Genomic DNA, 18529 nt, shown 5'->3' with positions numbered 1-18529 from the left:
AATAGCTGTTCTAGGGGATAATGGACCCAAGTAGTGTGTTTGAATTCCGCCAGCCGCGAGATGGGCCCAGCGAGCCTCGGGGCCATGTGTCAAACGGTGCGTCCGCGGAGCTGGAAGAGGCTTTCCCTGCCTCGCGGCGCTGTGCTTGTCCCAGCTGGGCTTGATTAAGCTGCTCTGGCATTCCAACACGTTGAAGGGCTTGTCGTTTCCAGCTCGGGGGCCTGGCGAAGCAGCAAGTTCTCTGCTCACAGTCAGTGCTCGCTCTCGGGAGGGAAAGGCAGAGCAGGAGAGAGGGCTGAGAGGAGGCCAGGGCGCAGCCAGCAGGGCCAGAAGATGTCAGTGGCGCTCTGAGGAGATCTGCTTCGCTCCCTCCGCCGCAAGGATTCGAAATCCTCCCCCTGCTCCGGAATAAATCTTCCCCGACGATCGAGAAGTTGGAGCGAACGCCAGCCAGGAACAGCTCCGTGGGACTGCTGGCGTGTCCTGCTGACGCGTGCGTCCTCTCGCGGCATCCCCCACCCGGGGCCTCCCGCTCCCCAACTTGCAGACATGGTCCCGAAGCCGGTGCCCCGTCTGAACTGCAACTAACCCCACGAGCACCTCAGTTCTTTGGCAGGTAAGCTGGCAACTAGCCCCTCGCTCGGGCCGGGGCCTGACTTAGCTGCTTGGAACCCCCAGGACTTTTCGTCCCGCGTGAGTCCTCCTCCGGCAGGGAGGTTTGCTTGCGGGGGGGCAGGTACGGGAACGTATCTCCGTTCCTGACAGGCAGGGGCAGCAAGCCACCACGGCCAGAGGGCAGTGTGTAGCTGGGGTACACTCTAAAGCTCCGGACGGGTTGTGTTTCCCCTTTGTGGAGGCTTCTGTTTTCTTGATTACCTACTCCAGCATCCAGCAATGCCTGTGATTTCCAGCCTGCACAAGGGGGCCTGGAAGCTGATCAGTCCAAGCCCTTGGACTGCATCGACCCAGCGTGCCACAGTGGAAACTATCCGGAGATGGGAAACATTCAAGGGAACAAAGATCTCACTGTGCAGCAAGCCGCGCTGTGTGCGTGTCTGGCCTTGTGTGCCTCTTTACTCTCAATTCCCAACCTGCACCTACATGTTTTATAGACAGTGAAACCTGGCTGAGGGGCTACCGAAGGGACCATGGAGAATCAGCTGCTTAGTAGATGTTAGTTTTTAACCTAAGGGTCAAACAAAATTGCTTGGGAAACAGGGAGATCTCTCAAAGTTCGTTGCGGGTGCTGGGTGGGGGTTGGTGGCTGTGTTACACAGGAGTTCAGTTTGGTGATCTGGTGCTTCCCCCACCCCACCCCTGCCTGGAGTGAATAAAGGATGTTATGACATGTGGTTTATGGGGCAAGCTCTGATTTATTCTGGGTTCGCAGGCTGGAGAAGACTTCTTTACCTGCCCCTTTACCTTCCGCGTCAACCACGGTTTAATGCCACGATGTTAACACATCACCCGGCTTAGGGTTAATGGCTGGTTTTCTTTTTATCTGTGCTCTGCCCCCTGGTGGAACCCTCTCGAAGTGCGTGGGGTTCAAAGCCGGCCTTGTGGCGATAAGACAGGCGGTTTTCACACCACGAAGGTCAAGGTGGGGGGGGTGGGATGAAGTTTAAAGCGTGGGCTGCCAGATTTTCATCTTTGAAGTGCGGCAGCAACAGGGGCTCTTGCCTGACTTCAGAGGCAAGAATCAGGCATGAGGTGCCGGGGAGAAAGCTAGGAGGTTAACCCCAAACTTGGCAGTAACGTTTCTCTCCCCTCCTTTTTTTATTTTGCAAATTGTTGGTAAGTTTCCACCGCGCTCTTTTACAGCATTCGCTGCAGGAAAATTGTCATCAAAATAGCATTTCCCTTTCTTCTTGGAGAGGTTGAGCAACAAAAAAATCCTTTCCCACACATCGGTTTCTTATTAGGGGCAAGATTTTCGCCTTGCTAGGGCCTTGTGGCCAAAGCAAGCAATAGAATAAGTTCAGTGCAACTGTCTGAGGAGTTAAAAACAGCCCCAGAAAACCCCAGCAAAAAGCCACCCAGATGGTCGGTCTTTTCAGAGGGCAGTTTTAGTGCCATTGTTGCTCGGTTTCACTGGGGGAATGTAAAGAATCTAGATGGGGGGTTATTTAGTGCATGTTAAAAAAATTAACCTAAACCATGTCTTGCTGGGATCAGCTGGTCAAATCCTGGTGGATTTAGCGAAGTCTGAGGAGGCTTCCGGATAAAGGGGCTCCGATGAACGTCTCCTCTCTGAAGGTTTCTCCAAGCTCGGGACCTTTGAGTTTTCTTCATCCCGTATCTTGTTCCTGGAGTGGTTTCGTGGGTGTGGGGGCAGCGGCGGTGTTTGTGAAGGGATTTGCTTTAACCCCCTGTGTTCAGAGCACACGTGGACTAGTCTGGTCAGGCTGCGTCAGGGTTGCTTTGGGGCAGTAGCTGCAGCAGAAGGGGACTGAATTCTCCTTTCCTGTGCACTGGCTTTGCTCGCGGTACGGCCACAAGACAGAGTCATCCGTGCCACCCTCATCGTCCCTTTTCACCTTCCCTTCTCCCCGCCCTGTCCCTGTCAGCCCTGCTGCCCTTTCCAGTTAGCTGATCTTCCCCCCACCCCAACTAAATTAACCCCCTCAAAATTGTGGAATCAATGTGATATTTGCTGCCTTCACACTGATCGCTCTGCTGATGTGTTCTACCCTTTGCCCCACCTGGTGTCTGTCTTGTCTCGGTGTTTCCTCGAAGCCCCTGCTGACTCCCCCGTCTCTCTCTAGCCAGCGCTTGTCTCTTGGGCTGCTCTTTGGGGCAGCCATTCGTAGACCCATGTGCAAACGGCGACAGGCACGCTTGATACCCTGGATATGATACACACCCAGGTGTTTACAGCTAGGGTGGGTGAAAGAGCAGGTTCTGATGCTGAGCTTGGGCACAGACATCTCTGCCATTCCCCCCTTCACTACGGGGCTGGCTGGGTCAGAGCAGCAAATCCTGGATCTGGATATCCCAGAGAGCTGGGGTTTTGGTTTGGGCCCATCCCTACTGAGCCGGGGTCTTCATGAATAGCCCTGTTAGCAAGGGATCATTCCCGTGCGTTATGCCTTGGGCCTGAACGTACCCATAGCACCCGCTCTGCAAACCATGCTTGGGCCGCCTACTGTGCCCGTTAAGTCCCCTGACACCCCTGCCCACTGCTCTGGACCTGAATGGATCCTTGCTGGGACAGTAAGGCCAGGCTCACGGGTGCTAAGGAGAGGATTGTGCCCATCTTCATTGAGCATATTACTTATGACTGGTTTCTTCCACTTCCAGAGGCAGCAGCGTTGGTCCCTGACCCCCCTGGGGGCACCATGTTGGGAGCCTGGGTCTCTGCTCTCTGCCTAGCTGGCCTCCTTGGCACCTGCACAGGAGGGAAGCTCCTTGCATCCAAAGCAGGTAAGAGAGTGGCACTCAGAACGGACTGGCTGGGGGCTGGGTCTGCAGGGCACTGGCTGAGCTGTGTCTGGGGGACTCACCCCTGGGATGGGGAGGGGAGATTGGCAGGGAGTCCAGGGCAGGACTAGCAATGGGGGCTAGGATTGAGGGGCGCTGGCAGAGCTGTGTTTGGGGAGCCCAGGGCTGGGATAACAGGGGGGGCTGCAGGGCAGGAATGAGATGCACAGGCAGAGCCATGTGTAGGAAGGGAGGGGTCAGGTCTCTCTGTGCCTGTGCCAGGGGGTGATGGGTTCAAATCCCAGTGCCAGCGTGTTGCAGTAGGGCAGCACTGCGTGCGGGTGTGGGGAGGGGGCTGCTTTTCCCAGGCAGCTGCTCAGGTGGCTGTCAGAGACTTGGGGTGTTTCGTACTCGGAGCTGGCACCCCACCCTGCAGAGCGCGGGAGCCGAGCACAGCCCGACAGCTCCTTCCTGCAGGGGGTGCTGTCCTTGGCACATCAGCGCTGTCCTGGGTATCACACAGCATCTCTCAGATGGGGCCACGTGCAGCCACCGGTGGATTTTTTTTGTGGCCACGACAGCCTCCGAAGCATGGGCGAGGACTGGGACGGGGCAAAGCAGCGGCCCCTCCCTGCAGTGCCCAGCTGTTGTTCCTGACTACCTGTTACCAAGGGCAGTGAGATGCGCCGCTTTGGGGTTTGCGCTGGGAGGGCTAGCAGGGATCGGGGCCCTGAACCGCGCAGCCTCCTCGGGGGCTCCGGGCAGCGCCTCTGGACGCACGGGGGCTGGTGTGCATGGCGCTGGTCAGTGGAGGTGGCTGCCGTGTTTGGTCAGCAGGGCATTCCCCTGGGCAGCTCCTGCCCGGCTGGGGTACGGGCAGGCTGGTGAGCTCCCGCCCCACCTTCCCCGGGGCAGGCTCTCGCTGGAGGGCCACGGGAAGCAGGGACGGATACGGCTGTGTCAGAGTGGCCATTTGTTGCGAGAACCCCTGGAAGGCACATGCGCTGCATCTCCCAGCTCTCCCGCCAGCAGAGTATCCGAGCTCCTCCCAGTCCTGCCCACGTTTACCCTCGCAGTGCCCCGAGAGCCAGGGCAGGGCTATATCCCCATGGCACAGATGGGGAACTGGGGCCCAGAGAGACTCAAACTGATCTCAGTGGGCGCTCGGTGCCCAAATAGCCCCGAGGATCTGGGCCTAAGTGAGATAGCAAGACCATCGCTCTAACCCCTGGGCCACCCTGCCCCCTGGGGGGAATTCCCTGAGACGTGTAGGGCTCCAGTGATGGGGACAGTCTGTATGTACACCTAGGGAGAGTGCTCCCGGGGGCTGCTGGTTAAGGTAGGACAGCGCTTTCCGCATTGGCTCGGGAATAAAGCCGGGTCTGGCCGGCTCAGCCTGGTGCAACATGCCGAGTAAAGCGCAAAGCTGTTCATCGATTGTTTCTGCCTCTGACCCAAGTCTGTCTAACCCGCCGGAGAGCAGAAGGCTCCTTCCGAGCCCCACATGGCCTGTGAAGCAGTAACAAAATGCCACTCACCCGTGAAACCCGTCTGTGCTGGTGTCACAGAGTCCCCGGGCGATGCTCTGGAACTGCTCCCTACGAAGCCAGGCAGGACCCTGGTGAGGTCTCCTCTCTGGGAGCAGCCTGTCTGCAGAGCACACAGCTCACACGGCTTCCACCTTCCTGGGTCTGACCTGGCAGCATTCAGCATCCTCTGCCCCTCTGTGCGCTTCCCCCAGCGAGTCCACCCAGGCGGGGTCCTGGGGAAGCCAGAGGGTCCTGCCCCCCAACTCCGCAGTCAGACGTGACTCTCAGCCAGCCAGTAAAACACAGGTTTATTAGACGACAGGAACATGGTCTAAAACAGCTTGTAGGTGCAGAGAACAGGACCCCTCAGCCGGGTCCATTTTGGGGGGGCAGTGAGCCAGACAACCACATCTGCCCTTCACTCCATGTCCCCAGCCAGCCCCAAACTGAAACTCTCTCCAGCCCCTCCTCCTCTGGGCTTTGTCCCTTTCCCGGGCCAGGAGGTCACCAGATTCCTTTGTTCTCCAACCCTTTAGCTCTCAACTTGCAGGGAGAAAGGCCCAGGCCATCAGTTGCCAGGAGACAGAGTGTTGGCCACTTATGTACACTGGCCCTTTGCTCTGCAACAATTACACCCCCTTATCCCACCACCTAGAGACTTAAGAAATGCCTAGGGGAAACTGAGGTGCCCCCACACTATTCAGAGGAAACATTAAGAACAATCCCACTTCGTCACAGGTGGGATTTGCCATTGGTGCTTCACTGCCCACGCCGGCCACCCCTTCTCCTTCCCCGCACACAGGCAATCTCTGTGCAGAGCTGGGATGCTTTCCTGCTCCGGGAGCGGGCCAGCACTGAGGGCTGGCTGGGCCATCCCATGGGGCTTAAGCCTGTGTGCCAGGCCCTGGCAAGTTCACAAAGGGTCGGTGGGTCCCCGTGTCTCGCAAGTGCTCCTGAGGGGGGATGGAGGCAGGCTGTCGCAGGATACCGAGGAAGGGTTGCTGGGGGTCACGCGTGCTGCTATTCAGTGGTGGAGCCTTTAAGGTCTGGCTCCCGGGCTGGCTGTCCAGCCCACGCCTTGGCCATATGATCCCGGTGGGCCTGGTTTCCTCCTCCGTAGATGGTCAAAGGCTCATCGGGGCCTAGGCAGTTGGAAAATTCTTCTCCCTGCCTGGAGCCATCGCTGAGTGCCAGTCTGGCACTTCCCTTTCCTGCCTCTCCGTCCACGAGGAGAGGGGGCTGGGGCTGATGGATAATACAACCCATGAGCAATACTGTGCACACTTTGGCATCAACACAGTTTGACCCTCCATGGGCTCTAATGCACTTTGCCAGTGTTAATTAATATAGCCTCCCGGCTGAGCGGCATCACCCCTGAGTTGTGGACGGGGAAACTGAGGCACAGAGGAGGGGAAGCAGTTTGATCAGGTTCACACTGACAGCCAGCGTCTGAACTGCAAATGGCATCCAGGAGTCCTGGCTCCGAGTTTCCTCGCTTCCCCACAACCTTCATGCCCTTCCGAGGCCTGACTCTCCATGGCCTGCCCCAGCGCCGCTGCTCGCCCACGTGCAGAGTGAGTGCGGAGCACTGCCCGTCAGAAGGGTGGCGGAGAGAGGCCGGGCGATGAAGATTCAGGCCCTTGGTCTCCACAGGGCAGATGCCAGGCAGGAGTAGTGGCAAGGTTCCTGCCTGCGAATCAGCAGAGCCAGGAGATTCGCATTCAGGATACAGGGGAGGGTGGGGAGGGGGCCAAGCCAGGCTATGTGGGAACCTTGGAATCAGCCATTTGGAGAGAGACTTGGGGGTTCTGGAGACTGGGATCAGCCGTGGAGGTGGGTTGCTAGCCAAGGAGGCCTGCAGGTTAAAGTGCTGTAGCCCCTCTGCGTGGATTCCCTTCTCCTCCGGCCCTTGGGGGTCGGGGCAGCTCAGTCGAGCATCCCATAAACTGCTGACCTGGCCCCAAGTCCTTGCTAGTATGGACAGGCCGAGGATGCAGCCCCCCACCCCAGTAGGGCTCCCACCACTGTCCTCCCTGCTCCTTCTCCTTTCCCAGCCCGGACCCCGGCTTGCTTCGGAGCTGGCTCTGCTGACGGATGCCAGGAGAAGTCGGAGCCCAGCAGGCCTGCCGAGCCGAGTGAGGCTCAGGAGCCTGGCTCTGCAGCCGGGGCCCTGCTTTCCCAAAGCCCCCTTGGGGTGGGGAGACTCCTTGAATCGTCACAGGCAGCGAGGGCCGGGGAGTTTGCTGCCCTGCTGGGCGGGGCCGCAGCCTGCACTGAGGTCACTAATGGGGCCTCCTGCTTGGCACAGATCCCTCTTGCTATTAGCGGGGCTCTTGCTGCCAGCTGGACACCAGCAGCCTCCTTTGCCCATGAGCACGTGCCAGAGCTCGGATCTTAGGCTCATTAGATCATCGCGCGCCTGCCCCTGGCCAAGTCAGGCTGCTCCCCATGGGTGTGTGTGAGGACTTGGCACCAGCTGCTTTCAGTTGTGTTCTCTGTTACTACAGGTCTCGGGCCTGGGATCAAAGGGAGACACGGGGAAATACAGTGGGGAGACCCCAGGGAATAGCCCAGCATTTATCACCTATTAAGCACTCGGCAGATATCAACTGATTTAGCCTTGCATGCACCTGAGGCCGGAGGAATCGATGCCTTCACCTTGCAGATGGGGAGGCTAATGTGGAGAGGTGACTCGGCCCAGGCCACAGAGAGAGCTGCTGTCCCAGTGGGGATCTGACCCCTGGACTTGCTGGGCTCCTTCGGCCGGGTCACACCTCTCCGTCAGCCCCCGGCTTGCAGCATGCATGTGCCAAGCTCGGCACATGGACAAGCACGCAACCCCATGCACGCAAAAGCAATTGAAACGCTTGCAGCAGTGGTGGGCTCTGCGCCTGGCCAGCCGAACAGGGCTTGCAGGAGTAAACTCGGTAGCTAGCTGGGAAGGCCAAGTGGCGTCACTTGGTCGGCCAGCTGGGATCTGGGAGCTGCTCAGGGAGCTGGGATCTGAATACAGGAGCCCTGGTGCTCTGACCAGGCAGGCTCACATGCTATTAAACTGGCCGCTTTGTAGACGAGCTGGCTCAGCCAGAGGCAGCCAGCTGGGAGGAGGCGCGTACAGTGGCAAGTCACTTCGAATAAAGCCACCCAGGAATAATAATACACCTGCAACCCCAGAGCAAACAGCTCTCGCTCTGAAATAGAAGGAACTGGGAAAGCATTCCCCATGGGGCCCGCTGCTCACTGTCACACACAATGATCACGAGACTCCTTTCCGTTTACAGCCCGTCTTGCATGCCCCTTTTCCCGCCCCGGGTTCTCCCCTTTTCTCCTCCCGTCGGTACCAGCACCCCAGGGGAATGTGGAAACACGAGAAGCTGTTTCAGGTCGTCCCATTCAAAGCTTTTGTTCTCTCCGTTGTTAGTCAGCAATCTGCACCGTACCTGGGAGGGGAACGGCATTTAGCAGATCAAAGGGTTTTGCCCATGAACTTTCCCTTCCTCTCTTTGCCAACTGCCTGGGAGCCGGTGTGATCGTTGCCAGTTCGTTTGTAGAACAGCTTTTCTCCTGCTGGTGAGAATTCATTCCCTGAAATCTGAGCTGCGTTGATTGGACCCATGCAGCCAGGTTTGCAGAACCACTCAGAGGCATCGAAGGGGCCCAGATTGGTACGGAGGCGCTTCTTAAAATCCAGCCCAAGGGCCATGTGCTACTGTTTGTTTCCTGGTTGGATAATTATTTGACCTATGGTAGCACCTTGAGGTCCCCCGCCAACAAGCCCACATCACACCACATGGTGAGAGACAGGCCCTGCCTCAAAGAGCTCACACTCTTAACAGGGCGGGTGAGGAAACAGAGGCATGGAGAAAGGCCACCCAGCTGCTTACCATCTGAGCTGGAATAGAACCCAGGTGTCCTGGCACAAGGTAAGTGGCCTAGGCCCTGGGCCATCCTGCCTCAAGTGCGCCTGTGGCTACTAATTCCCAATCAGCCTCTGGGGGACAGTCTCACTTAACACTCCCTGTTACCACAAACAATCCTGCCAAGTCAACTTGCTGGAGCTCCGAAGAGAGACAGACGTGGACAAAGCGGACTGAACTTTGCCAGACTGCTTTCCATGGCTCTGCCTGTTCGTATAAAGGAGGATTCTTCTTTGGACAGACTCTCCATTCTGGACTAAGACAGGCCTGGCATATCCTCTCCCCCCACGCATGCTTTCTCCTGGCTTCGGCTGGAAGGATATTTTGAGAGTCAACTCTGCTCTTGCGTCTGAAAGCAGGCGGAGGAAAGCGGCCAGGAAGATGGCACCATTGCAGAAACTTCTCCCTCAACTCACACAAGCAATTTCTCTGCAGCCTTCGCTCATGTGCAGCTACCCCTGGAAATCCCGGAAACAGACCCTGACCATGCCTGCCTCAGTGCCCTGCCCAAATCTGTTTTTTGTGATACCATCCCCCACACAGCAGATTCAGCTGGATGCGGTATTCTCCTCTTCCTCTCCTCAGCGGATGGGTGGTATTGCTGTGAGCTGTTAAACAGCTGCCACCCCAGAAGAAGCTGCATATCTAATGATCCCCTGTTTGCATGGCTGGTAAAGGGTCAGAGCAGTGTTCACGCTGGCCCAGTGCAGCTTTGCCTCCCTCTGTAGCTGCCTGCTACTGATCCTAGCTGAGGAGCTTAGTCCTTTAGCTCAAGGGGGAGAGGGCTGTGCTTTGCAGCAGGAGGCAAAGGGCCTGGTTTTTAGAGATGCCGGGCGCTCCCTGCGTCCAGGGACTTTGGCTGGAATTGTGAGCGCTCCACACTTCTGAAACGCGGGCCCTGGAGTCCTGACCCAAAGGCCGCTGAAGTCAGTCAGACTCTTTCCTTTGGCCTCAATGGACTCTGGATCAGAACGGCCACGTCTGACTCTTCTTCACACTGTGGCCGCTCCGCCCCACTCTGGCACGGGGCCTTACAGGGACTGCAAACGGCCCATGTGCCCGGAGCAGCCTGAGATGAGAATCAGGCTCCCAGCACACCTTGCCCAAGGCTGCCCGGGAGTCAGTGGCAGAACCCAGGAGCCCTGTGCTGTCACGTGCCCCTCACGGGGGAGTCTGGAGCTACCCATTACCCCTCTGTCCTGGCCGGGGGGCACCGTGCTAACCCAGCCTTGCGGACAGATCCGTTTGCTCCCAGCCAGCGCTCCTGTTACTTCTGCTTTTTGCCCTGGGGTTTGTGTGAATTTCTTCCCGCAGCGCTGGGGGATCTGCAGGAGGCAGCGGAGAAGCCGATGTTCTAGGTTGTGGCTTCGGGCAAAGTGCCGTTTGGCTCCAGCTAGCGCAGAGTCTTTCCTCCCGGCCAGCAGGTTCCCCCTTTTCTTCTTCTGCTCAGCTCCCCGGCTGCCTTCTCCGCGCAGCCCTTCCCCGGGGGCCCCGGCAGCAAGCTCTGTGCAGGGACGTTCAGATGCGGGCTGCGGCCTGGTATCCCTGGGGCTGGTCAGCTCAACGCACCGGGGTGCCGCCGGAGCTTCAGGAAATGCTTCCAGCAGAACCGGGCATTGGAAAGCAACGAGCCTCACAGTGTCTGGGCTGGCTAGGGAGGGGAGCGGAGATGCTTGTCCCATCCCTCTTCGGGGACCTGGAGCTCTGGGTCCTCCCAGGCCTGTCTGAGGACTCCCTGCTGCAGGTGTCTCTTCCCCTCAGTCTCCTCTTCCACAGAATCATAGAACCGTAGGGTTAGAAGGGACAATAAGGGTCGGGTCATCTAGCCTAACCCCTGCCAAGATGCAGGATGTGTTGTGTCTAAACTCGCCAAGACAGATGGCTCCAGCCTCCTTTTGAAAATCTCCAGCGAAGGAGTTTCCACCACCTCCCCAGGTGTCTGTTCCACTGTCCTACTGTTCTTACCATGAGGAAGTTTTCCTGAGATTTAATCTAAATCTGCTCTGCTGTAGTTTGAACCCACTGCCTCTTGTTCTGCCCTCTGTGGCAAGAGAGGACAACTTTCCTCCATCTTTCTTACAGCAGCCTTTCAAGTATTTGAAGCCCGCTATCAAGTCCCCCTTAATCTCCTCTTTTCCCAACTAAACATACCCAGTTCCTTCCACCTTTGCTCTTACGGCTTGTATTCCGTCCCTCTGATCATCTTTGTTACTCACCTCTGGATCCTTTCCAGTTTCTCTGCATCCTTACTATACATCGGTGACCAAAACTGGACACGGTCCTCCAGCTGAGGCTGAACCAGCACCGAGCAGAGCCTGTGACTTGCATGCCATGGCTTTGTTAATGCAACCTAAAATTGCATCTGCCTTTTTTGCAACAGCAGACTCATGTCGAGGTTGTGATCCACCACAATGCCCAGCTCCTTCTTAGCAGTGCTGCTGCCAAGCCACTTCCCCCCCCGCCCCACCCTGTATTTGTGCATTTGGTTTTTCTTCCCTAAGTGAATCACCTCACATTTGTTGTCGTTGAATTTCATTTAGTCCCATCCTCTCCAATTCCCTTTCTCTGTCTCTCTCTGGCCCCGTTTGGCAGTTACTCTGTCCCTGCACTCGACTCTGGAACGGAGCAGGGCAGAAAGGTGCCTCTGAGCTTCCTGGTACTCCCTGGGTCTGCCTGGCCCCAGTGAGCATTAGAGCAGCCCCTGAGTGGCTCTGATGTACACACTGCTTCCCCCAGGTCCCCTGTGGGCCCTGAGAAGCCAAGAATCCTGATGCACGGCTGGTACCACATGCATCCAACTGCTAAGACTGACTGCAGGGGTAGATCCCCGATGCCAGCTCTGCCCGTCCAAGGAGGCCCCTTGCCCAGTGGGTTTCCAGGGGGCTGTTCCCCCACATTAAGGTCAGAGCAGCACCAAGGGGCTAGTTTGTAGCACCGTGGCTCTGCCCACCTCTCATGGTCCCTGCAATGCTCCCCACTTTGTGCCCTGGGCAGTAGGCTGGTACCTCCCCCTTTTGCTGGGAGAGTTCCTGGGACGCCCGCCCCGCCTCGGTTGGTCGGTCACCGCGAGACACCCCCCCTGCCCTGCTCTGCCCCAGCAACTCTCTCTTTGGTTATGGTGCCGGTGCAGCCACTGGGATGGGAGCAGTTCCGAATCCACGAAGGAAGACGGTCAACTCCCCACCAGAGCGGATCCCCCAGAGCCTCAGGCACCGGCTCAGGGGCTGAGGGACCGGAGCACCTCAACAACCCCTGGGGAACAGCAGAAAGACACCCCCCCCCCGCCATGCAGCGTGTGCTGCCCTGTCTCTGGCTATCTGCGATCCTGCCTGCCACCAAGCAGGGATCATATTCCAGCGCCTTGACTTGGAGATGGTTTGTTTTTCCCAGGAGTTGGCCCAGGATGCCGTAAACAGCAGGCGACTCGCATTTCCCAGCTGACTTAATCCCCATCCTCCCACTTGTCTCTCAGCTTCCTGGCAGCAGCCATGGCCAGGTCGCAGAAAGGGGGGCGTTTGGGGGTAGACACATGCTAGGAAGTGACATCAGGCAACAGGGGAAGGTGGGTTGGGGGTAAGGAATGTAATTAACCCATGAGCCCTAAAGGAATCTGACTTTTTGGGGGTGTTCGAAATTCAGAATCGCAGCTCAGATCCATCTCTGGGTTCCTGACATCAAGAAGCTTAAAGGGGCAGAAAGGGGGTGGTGTGGGAGAGAGTTAGCCCCCAGGAGCAGGGAAAACCTCTTTGCAAAGGCTTGCGACTTCGGCTGCCCTTAGCCAGCAGCTCTCCAGGCTGGGGACACCACAAACCCTGCTGGTTAGCAGAGGTCCCCACATGAGTGACCAGTGGCATCAGAAGTGTGCGTTCTGCCCCTTGCAGCCCCACAGCTCTTGGCTTTCTTCAGCCACTCGAGTACGCACGGTGCATGCGCGGTGGGGCGAGATAGAACATCGACTCCGAGAGCAGGAACAGGGCCTGGGGGACCCTGGGACAAAGGGATTTCTAGGGGAGCTGGGATCTGCCCTTTGCTGGATGGGGTTTTTTTTTTTTTTGGCGTTAAATCCGCTCTGGCCTGGCAGACTGAACAAGACCCTTTGGCGTGGGTTCATTCCAATAGTTTGAGGGGGGAAATGATCTCAGACCTGCCAGCCACCAGCGTGATTGATGAGGGGGAATATGATCAGTCCCCAGACCCCAGTGGCCCTGCTGGATCCGAAGCGGAGAGGCTGAGGGAAGATGCGATGGGGGCCTGCAATGCTGTTGCATAATTCGGTGGAGGGGGGAGAATCTCCCCCTACTCTGCTGAGGCTGGAGCAAATTAATCACCTTCCCAGCATGGCAGAGCAGGGGGAAAATATGAGTCAATAAACTGGTGCAAAGAGCCTGTTCAAAACACGCCAGCAAAAAGTGCCAGTGGAAGAACCCTGGAGATTTGAGGTTCCTGGTTATCACCAGAACAGAGACAGCACAGACAGTTGGGGCGCAGTGTCCCCCCCACTGCCCTGCCAATGCACCTCCACCCTAAGCAGAAGGGGCCCCGCTAGGACAGGGGCTGCATTAGTGGCCCGTGGGTTGCTCGATCCTTAATGTCTGTGCTGCAGGACCCTCTCCGCTCTGAGCTGCCTGTGGACCCTCCAGACTGGTTTTACTGCTGCCAGGTGGGGACAATATCGGGCCCCTTGGTACAAATCTGATCGAACAACCTAGCAGCGGATAGGGCTTCATAACCTGTCACCCCGACGCCCAGACCAAGCCACCTTCACGCGGCTCAGTGAGAAGCTGGGGGCTTGTTTTTATTAGTCAGTCCTGGCAGCCACACCTTGGGGACACTCGCATTCAGGGGCCTGCTGACTGGGGTCCGCGTGCGAGCATGGCGCCAGTGTGGGGGAAGCCCTGTGGCCACGCCCGACCCCTGGGTTCCCATTCCGCCTCTTACGGCTCGCTGGCAATCTGAGCGCTGCGGGCCTGTTGTCGCTGACAGCGGTCTCTCTTCCAGGCGAGCGATGTCCACGTCTGCAGCAGGAGGGGCTGAAGCTAGACCAGGCCAGTGACAAGCATGTCAATATAACCGGTGAGTGTGCGGGCCAAAAGGCCTGGCCGGGCTGGCCACTCTCCTGGCTCGGCAGGACCATCCATCCTGCAGCAGGCCGGGAGCTTTGCCACCTGAGTCTCACCTGTGTTCCGCTCCCCCCCCCCCCTCCGCCCCCGCCCCTCTCCTGCAGGTTTTAATCTTATTAAGCGGTTTGCTCTTCTGAAGACCTCATCTGTAAAGAAAATCCGCAATCCCAAAGGGCCCCTGATCCTCCGGCTGGGCAGCACACCCCTGGTCCAACCCACGCAGTAAGTACCCAGCTGGTCCGCCTGTTACCGTTGGGTGGTGAAGGGTTAACTGAGAAAGGCACAGGGGGGAGTTCCTTTCCAACAGGGGGCTGCCAGACCCCCAGACTTGAAGCCACTGATTGCAGGAAGTGGCTGGACGTCCCAATTGAGAATGTGGCCTTTAAGTGCTAGGGGCTGTACAGACACACAGTGCAAAACAGCCCTGCCCTGAAGAGAACAGGCAGAAGCTCCCACCCTGTGCGTCTGAGCCTGCTCCCGGGCTGCGCAGTGCAGACTAAAGGAGGGCTCCTGTGGGCCGGGGATGCTTCTGTGGGCCATGTGCTGTCACCGGGGCCCAGGTGAGCCAGGGCTGCACTGCGGATTCCACTTGTTTGGTTAGCAGAACGCTCCGGCCCGGTGCCCTGCTCTTCCTGCTGCATGCTGATGTGTTGTGACTTGCCTCCTCTCACAACCAAGCTCTTGGCTGGCAGGCAGCCAGGCCTGGAAATCCCAGGGCGGCAGCTGCTGACTGTCCCTCTCAGGAGCTGAAAGGCACTCTGCGCCTCTCCGGGATAGCCGGGCCACTACCTCGTGTGCAGGGAGAGAAGCAGTGATTCAGTGGGGCGTGATGCTGCGGGATGGATTGGGGGTAGGGGCAGAGCCTGGGGAAGTCACCTGACTTCACTCCTCTCTCCCCAGTTGCTGAGGTGGGTGGCTTTCCCTGGAGGTGGATTTGGCTTGCCTCTGCCATCCGCCTGTGTTTCTGGTCTCCTTTGTCCCAGCCCTGCTGGGAAAACAGCTCTGGCAGGCCAACACCCTAGCCCCTGCTACAGCCCTCTCCTGCAGTCGTGGTCCAAACCACGGCAGTCACCCGGCTGCTGCCGTGGTATTTTAGTGAATGACTATACAGTGCTGTGTATTCGTAAGAGATGTCTTCCTCTGCTGTCTTGAACCCTTACTCTGGAATGCTGCTGTGTGTGTTTTGGGGTTACCAGGTGTCACTCCAGTGTATCTGAACCATTAATGCAGAGCACCGCAGTCTTATTACGGGCGCAGAGTGTTGTCCAGTGGGAGGGCTCCATTCCCGGAGAATACTGTACCATTCGTGAGAACTCTGCACCAGCCTTAGCTATGGCCTGACGACCCACTCCACTGTCATTGATCCTTGGGCAGGGTGTTGCTCCGATGTGTCTGAGGGTGTGTGGCTCTGGAATACGGCGGTAGTATTTTAGCCCGGGTTTCCCAGCTCACTGCCCCCCTTGCTCTAAGCCCCAAGCGTTAGGGAGGAGAAAGCAATGTCTGGGTCTCCGAGGCTGGCAAGACACAGCAGTCGGAATTTCTTCCCCACTCGCTTTGTTTAAAGGGGCAAGGTCAGACTCATTAGACCCCACAAATCACTTCTCTCAGCAGCAGCTCCTCCGTACGGGTACGAAGGGTCAGGCTCTTCGCTGCGCTCTGCTTCAGCAACTGCTTGGCAAATGATGCTGAGCTGGGAGCTTTGCTGCCCCCTTCCCCCCCGCCCCCCCACCGGTGTTGAGCAGTGAGCTGCTTATTCAGGAATAATAACACCACCCATGTCTGGAGCATGCATCTTCTGCCCAGAGCATTGCCTGGCACCTTGCAGATTACAGCTGTCACAGCTGCCTCTGGGGTGGAGGGTAGCAGCTGGCGGGTTCATAGCGCAGGTGGCAAGGGGACATTCTCACCAACAGCACCCGGGCAAACCCCTGCTCTTATGAAAAGCGTCCTGGGGTCTTTTAGGTCACACAAGGCAGGGAAGGGACCCTGCCCGGCATTGAGCCTTTGCGTCTATGGTGATTTCAGACCTGAATTATGTGGCTGCTGCAGAGCCTGGGGGAGCCTGGAAGGGCCTGTTTGTGAGGGGAGGGGAAATCTCGTCCTTGGGGCCTCCAGCTGCTGCATGGGGAGCCCTGTGCAGCCAGTGAGGAGAAGACTCTGGGAGGACCCCTCGGACCTCAGCACCTCGGGAGGCTGCTGCTCAGTCTGGAACCCAAATCGACTCCCCTCTTTCCTTCCCGACTAATGGGCTTGTCACCATCTCCGGCTGCCCTGCCCAATGGTCAGACATGGAGCCCACCCTGCACCATGGCTCCCATAGCTCCTTCTCCTGCCTGCCGCCCGGCGCAGGAGCCCTGATCCGAATCCAGAGAGGCTGGCTCTGTGCTATGGAAAGCAGAGTTGGCAGAGAGCCGGGGCAAGGTTATGGTCACAGGGCCAAGCCCAGCACCCTCCTGGGGCTGGGTGGGATGTTGAGGATCGCGCTGTGGAGGGCCCCCTCCCCAGTGTGGGAGCTGGCAGCTGGGTCAGTTGTGCGCACCGTGCTGGGGTGGCAGAGCAGGTCTGGGTTGGAGGCTCCCAGGGCAGGGGGTGCGCGGGTGTCCCAGCTGCAGGCTGTGTGCAGCGAGGACCATCTTAATCCTCGAAAGTAAATCATGTAGTGAAGCAATTCAGCCGGGACGCTGGCCAGGGCCTTATGCAATAGCCACTCTGTGCGTGTGTTTTCTATCCCCGTCTTGGCAAGCAGCGGGATGGGTCTAGACTGGCGGGTTGAAATGCTTAGCAGTGACTAGCCAGGCTGTTCCTTTCAGCAGGGGCTGGCCGCTTGGAGACTGCCCCGCTGGGCCCTCTCCCGTCATCCTGTGCAACCCGGGCTTCTTTCCCACGCACGCTCCTTTGCGCAGTGGCTCCCCCACGGCCCGTGTAAACGTGCATGGTGCCGGGGAAGGACTGAGTGTGAGCGTGAGCGTGAGGATCAGGGCTGCAGCATCAGTTGCCCAGTGGGTAGCTGTGGATGGGACGGGCATAGCTCTTTTCTCAGTGACTGGAAGCTCCCACCGGCTTGGCTAGTCCAGGTGCAGGTGTGAGTGGGGGGAGCCAGGAGCGAGTCCATCTCCTTCCAGCTACCTGTCGCCTTGGGAAGCCGGTTGCTAGGCCCCGCGCCCCAAAGGGCATGTGGTATAAACAGCTCCCACATCCAGCTGGCTCACCCTGTCCCTGACCCAGCTCTAGCAAGCTCCAGCTCACAATGCAGGTTAGAGGGTACCCGGCCCTGAGGAAAGATGGCCTGGTCGTTAGGACCCCTGCTGGGAACTCAGGAGACCTGGGCTGAATTCCTGGCTTTGCCACTGACTCCCTGTGTGACCTTGGATTAGTTACTTAATCACTTCAAGCCTTTCCTGCTGATTTCTCTCGCACCCCTCTATAAAGAACCCCACATGAAAAAACAGTGGGGAATAGAGGAGGGTCCTGGACAGCCACCAGTAATCACCTGCTCCTGCCCGGGGGAGAGCTTTGGGGTCCTGTCCGCACTCAGCAGGGCTTCCTCACAGCCTCAGCCCTGGCAGAGCCTCTGCCCGTCCAAACCGTTAATCCCACTCTCAAGCAGAAGCTGGGTAAAGAGTTGGCACAGCGGAGAGGAAGCCAAGAGCTGCCTAGATCCTGTTGGCAAGGTCGGCATCCAAAACAGATATTTCAGACTGTTTAATGAAGCCCTGCTCGCTCGCTCGCTTGCTCTCAAGTGCACTGGAGCTCAGCATTCAGGAGGGGACTTTCTGCTGGGGATGAGCAAACTGGGTCAGGTGAAATAGGAGTTTCCTGCCCTTGAATTTTCCACCCTCCGCCCCATTCAGCTGCTGGAACATCAGGACTGTGGTGTTGTCCATGGCTTGTGTTTGCCTGGTTTTCAGCTAGAAGTGGAGGTGCTGGAATGAGAGACAGAGAGAGAGGCTAGCTTGTGGAAATGTCTCAGAGTGGAAACCTCTGCTCCCAGGCGATCCCAGCCTGGACCCAGGGGGTTCAGAGAGCAGCAGGAGACTTGTGGCTGCTTCTCCAAGCTGAGCCTGGAGCAGCTTGGCTTGTCCCTCATCGCCTTGCTTGGTTAAGGCACTGGACTGGGGCTCAGGAGACCAGGATTCAGTTCCCAGCTGTGCCACAGCCTGCCTGTGTGACCGTGGGCCAGTCAGTTAACCTCTCTGTGCCTCCATTCTGTAAAGTGAGGTCACACTTCGGCCTTGTCTGTCTTGTGAGCTCTTCAGAGCTGGGGCCGTCTCTTACCATGTGTATGAGCAGCGCCTAGCACTGCTACTGTCATACAAACAATACGGATCCCTGTCCCCCTCAATCCCAAATGGTCACAAGACACGGAATGGCTCCCACGAAATCCTGGGCTCCCCAGGCCACAGCCAAGCGGAGAGGCAATGCTCTGTCATGCAAGGAGGAATTGGATTCTGCCAGGCTGTGGTGGGTCAGTCGAGTTGTAATTGCTTTTAACTGGCCCTCGCTCAGGTCTCCTGCTGCAGCTGAGTTCCCTCATGCCTTTGAA

At 57.9% G+C, this 18529-nt stretch overlaps 1 protein-coding gene across 1 annotated transcript in view; it reads left to right on the top strand.

Moving 5' to 3' along the window:
• The first annotated feature begins 239 nt into the window (after positions 1-239).
• Positions 240-18529, top strand: part of COL16A1 (collagen type XVI alpha 1 chain) — a 90828-nt gene continuing 72538 nt past the window's right edge. The window contains exons 1-4 of the mRNA XM_073317249.1: positions 240-616; positions 3301-3423; positions 13865-13939; positions 14091-14208. Coding sequence (XP_073173350.1) covers positions 3339-3423; positions 13865-13939; positions 14091-14208 — 278 coding nt within the window. The 5' untranslated portion in view covers positions 240-616; positions 3301-3338. The remainder of the gene's footprint in view (positions 617-3300; positions 3424-13864; positions 13940-14090; positions 14209-18529) is intronic.

Source organism: Lepidochelys kempii, chromosome 19 (genome assembly GCF_965140265.1).
Source record: "Lepidochelys kempii isolate rLepKem1 chromosome 19, rLepKem1.hap2, whole genome shotgun sequence".
Lineage (NCBI taxonomy): Eukaryota > Metazoa > Chordata > Testudines > Cheloniidae > Lepidochelys > Lepidochelys kempii.
Note: the sequence above shows the minus strand (reverse complement) of the source record. Positions and strands in the feature narration are given on the sequence as shown.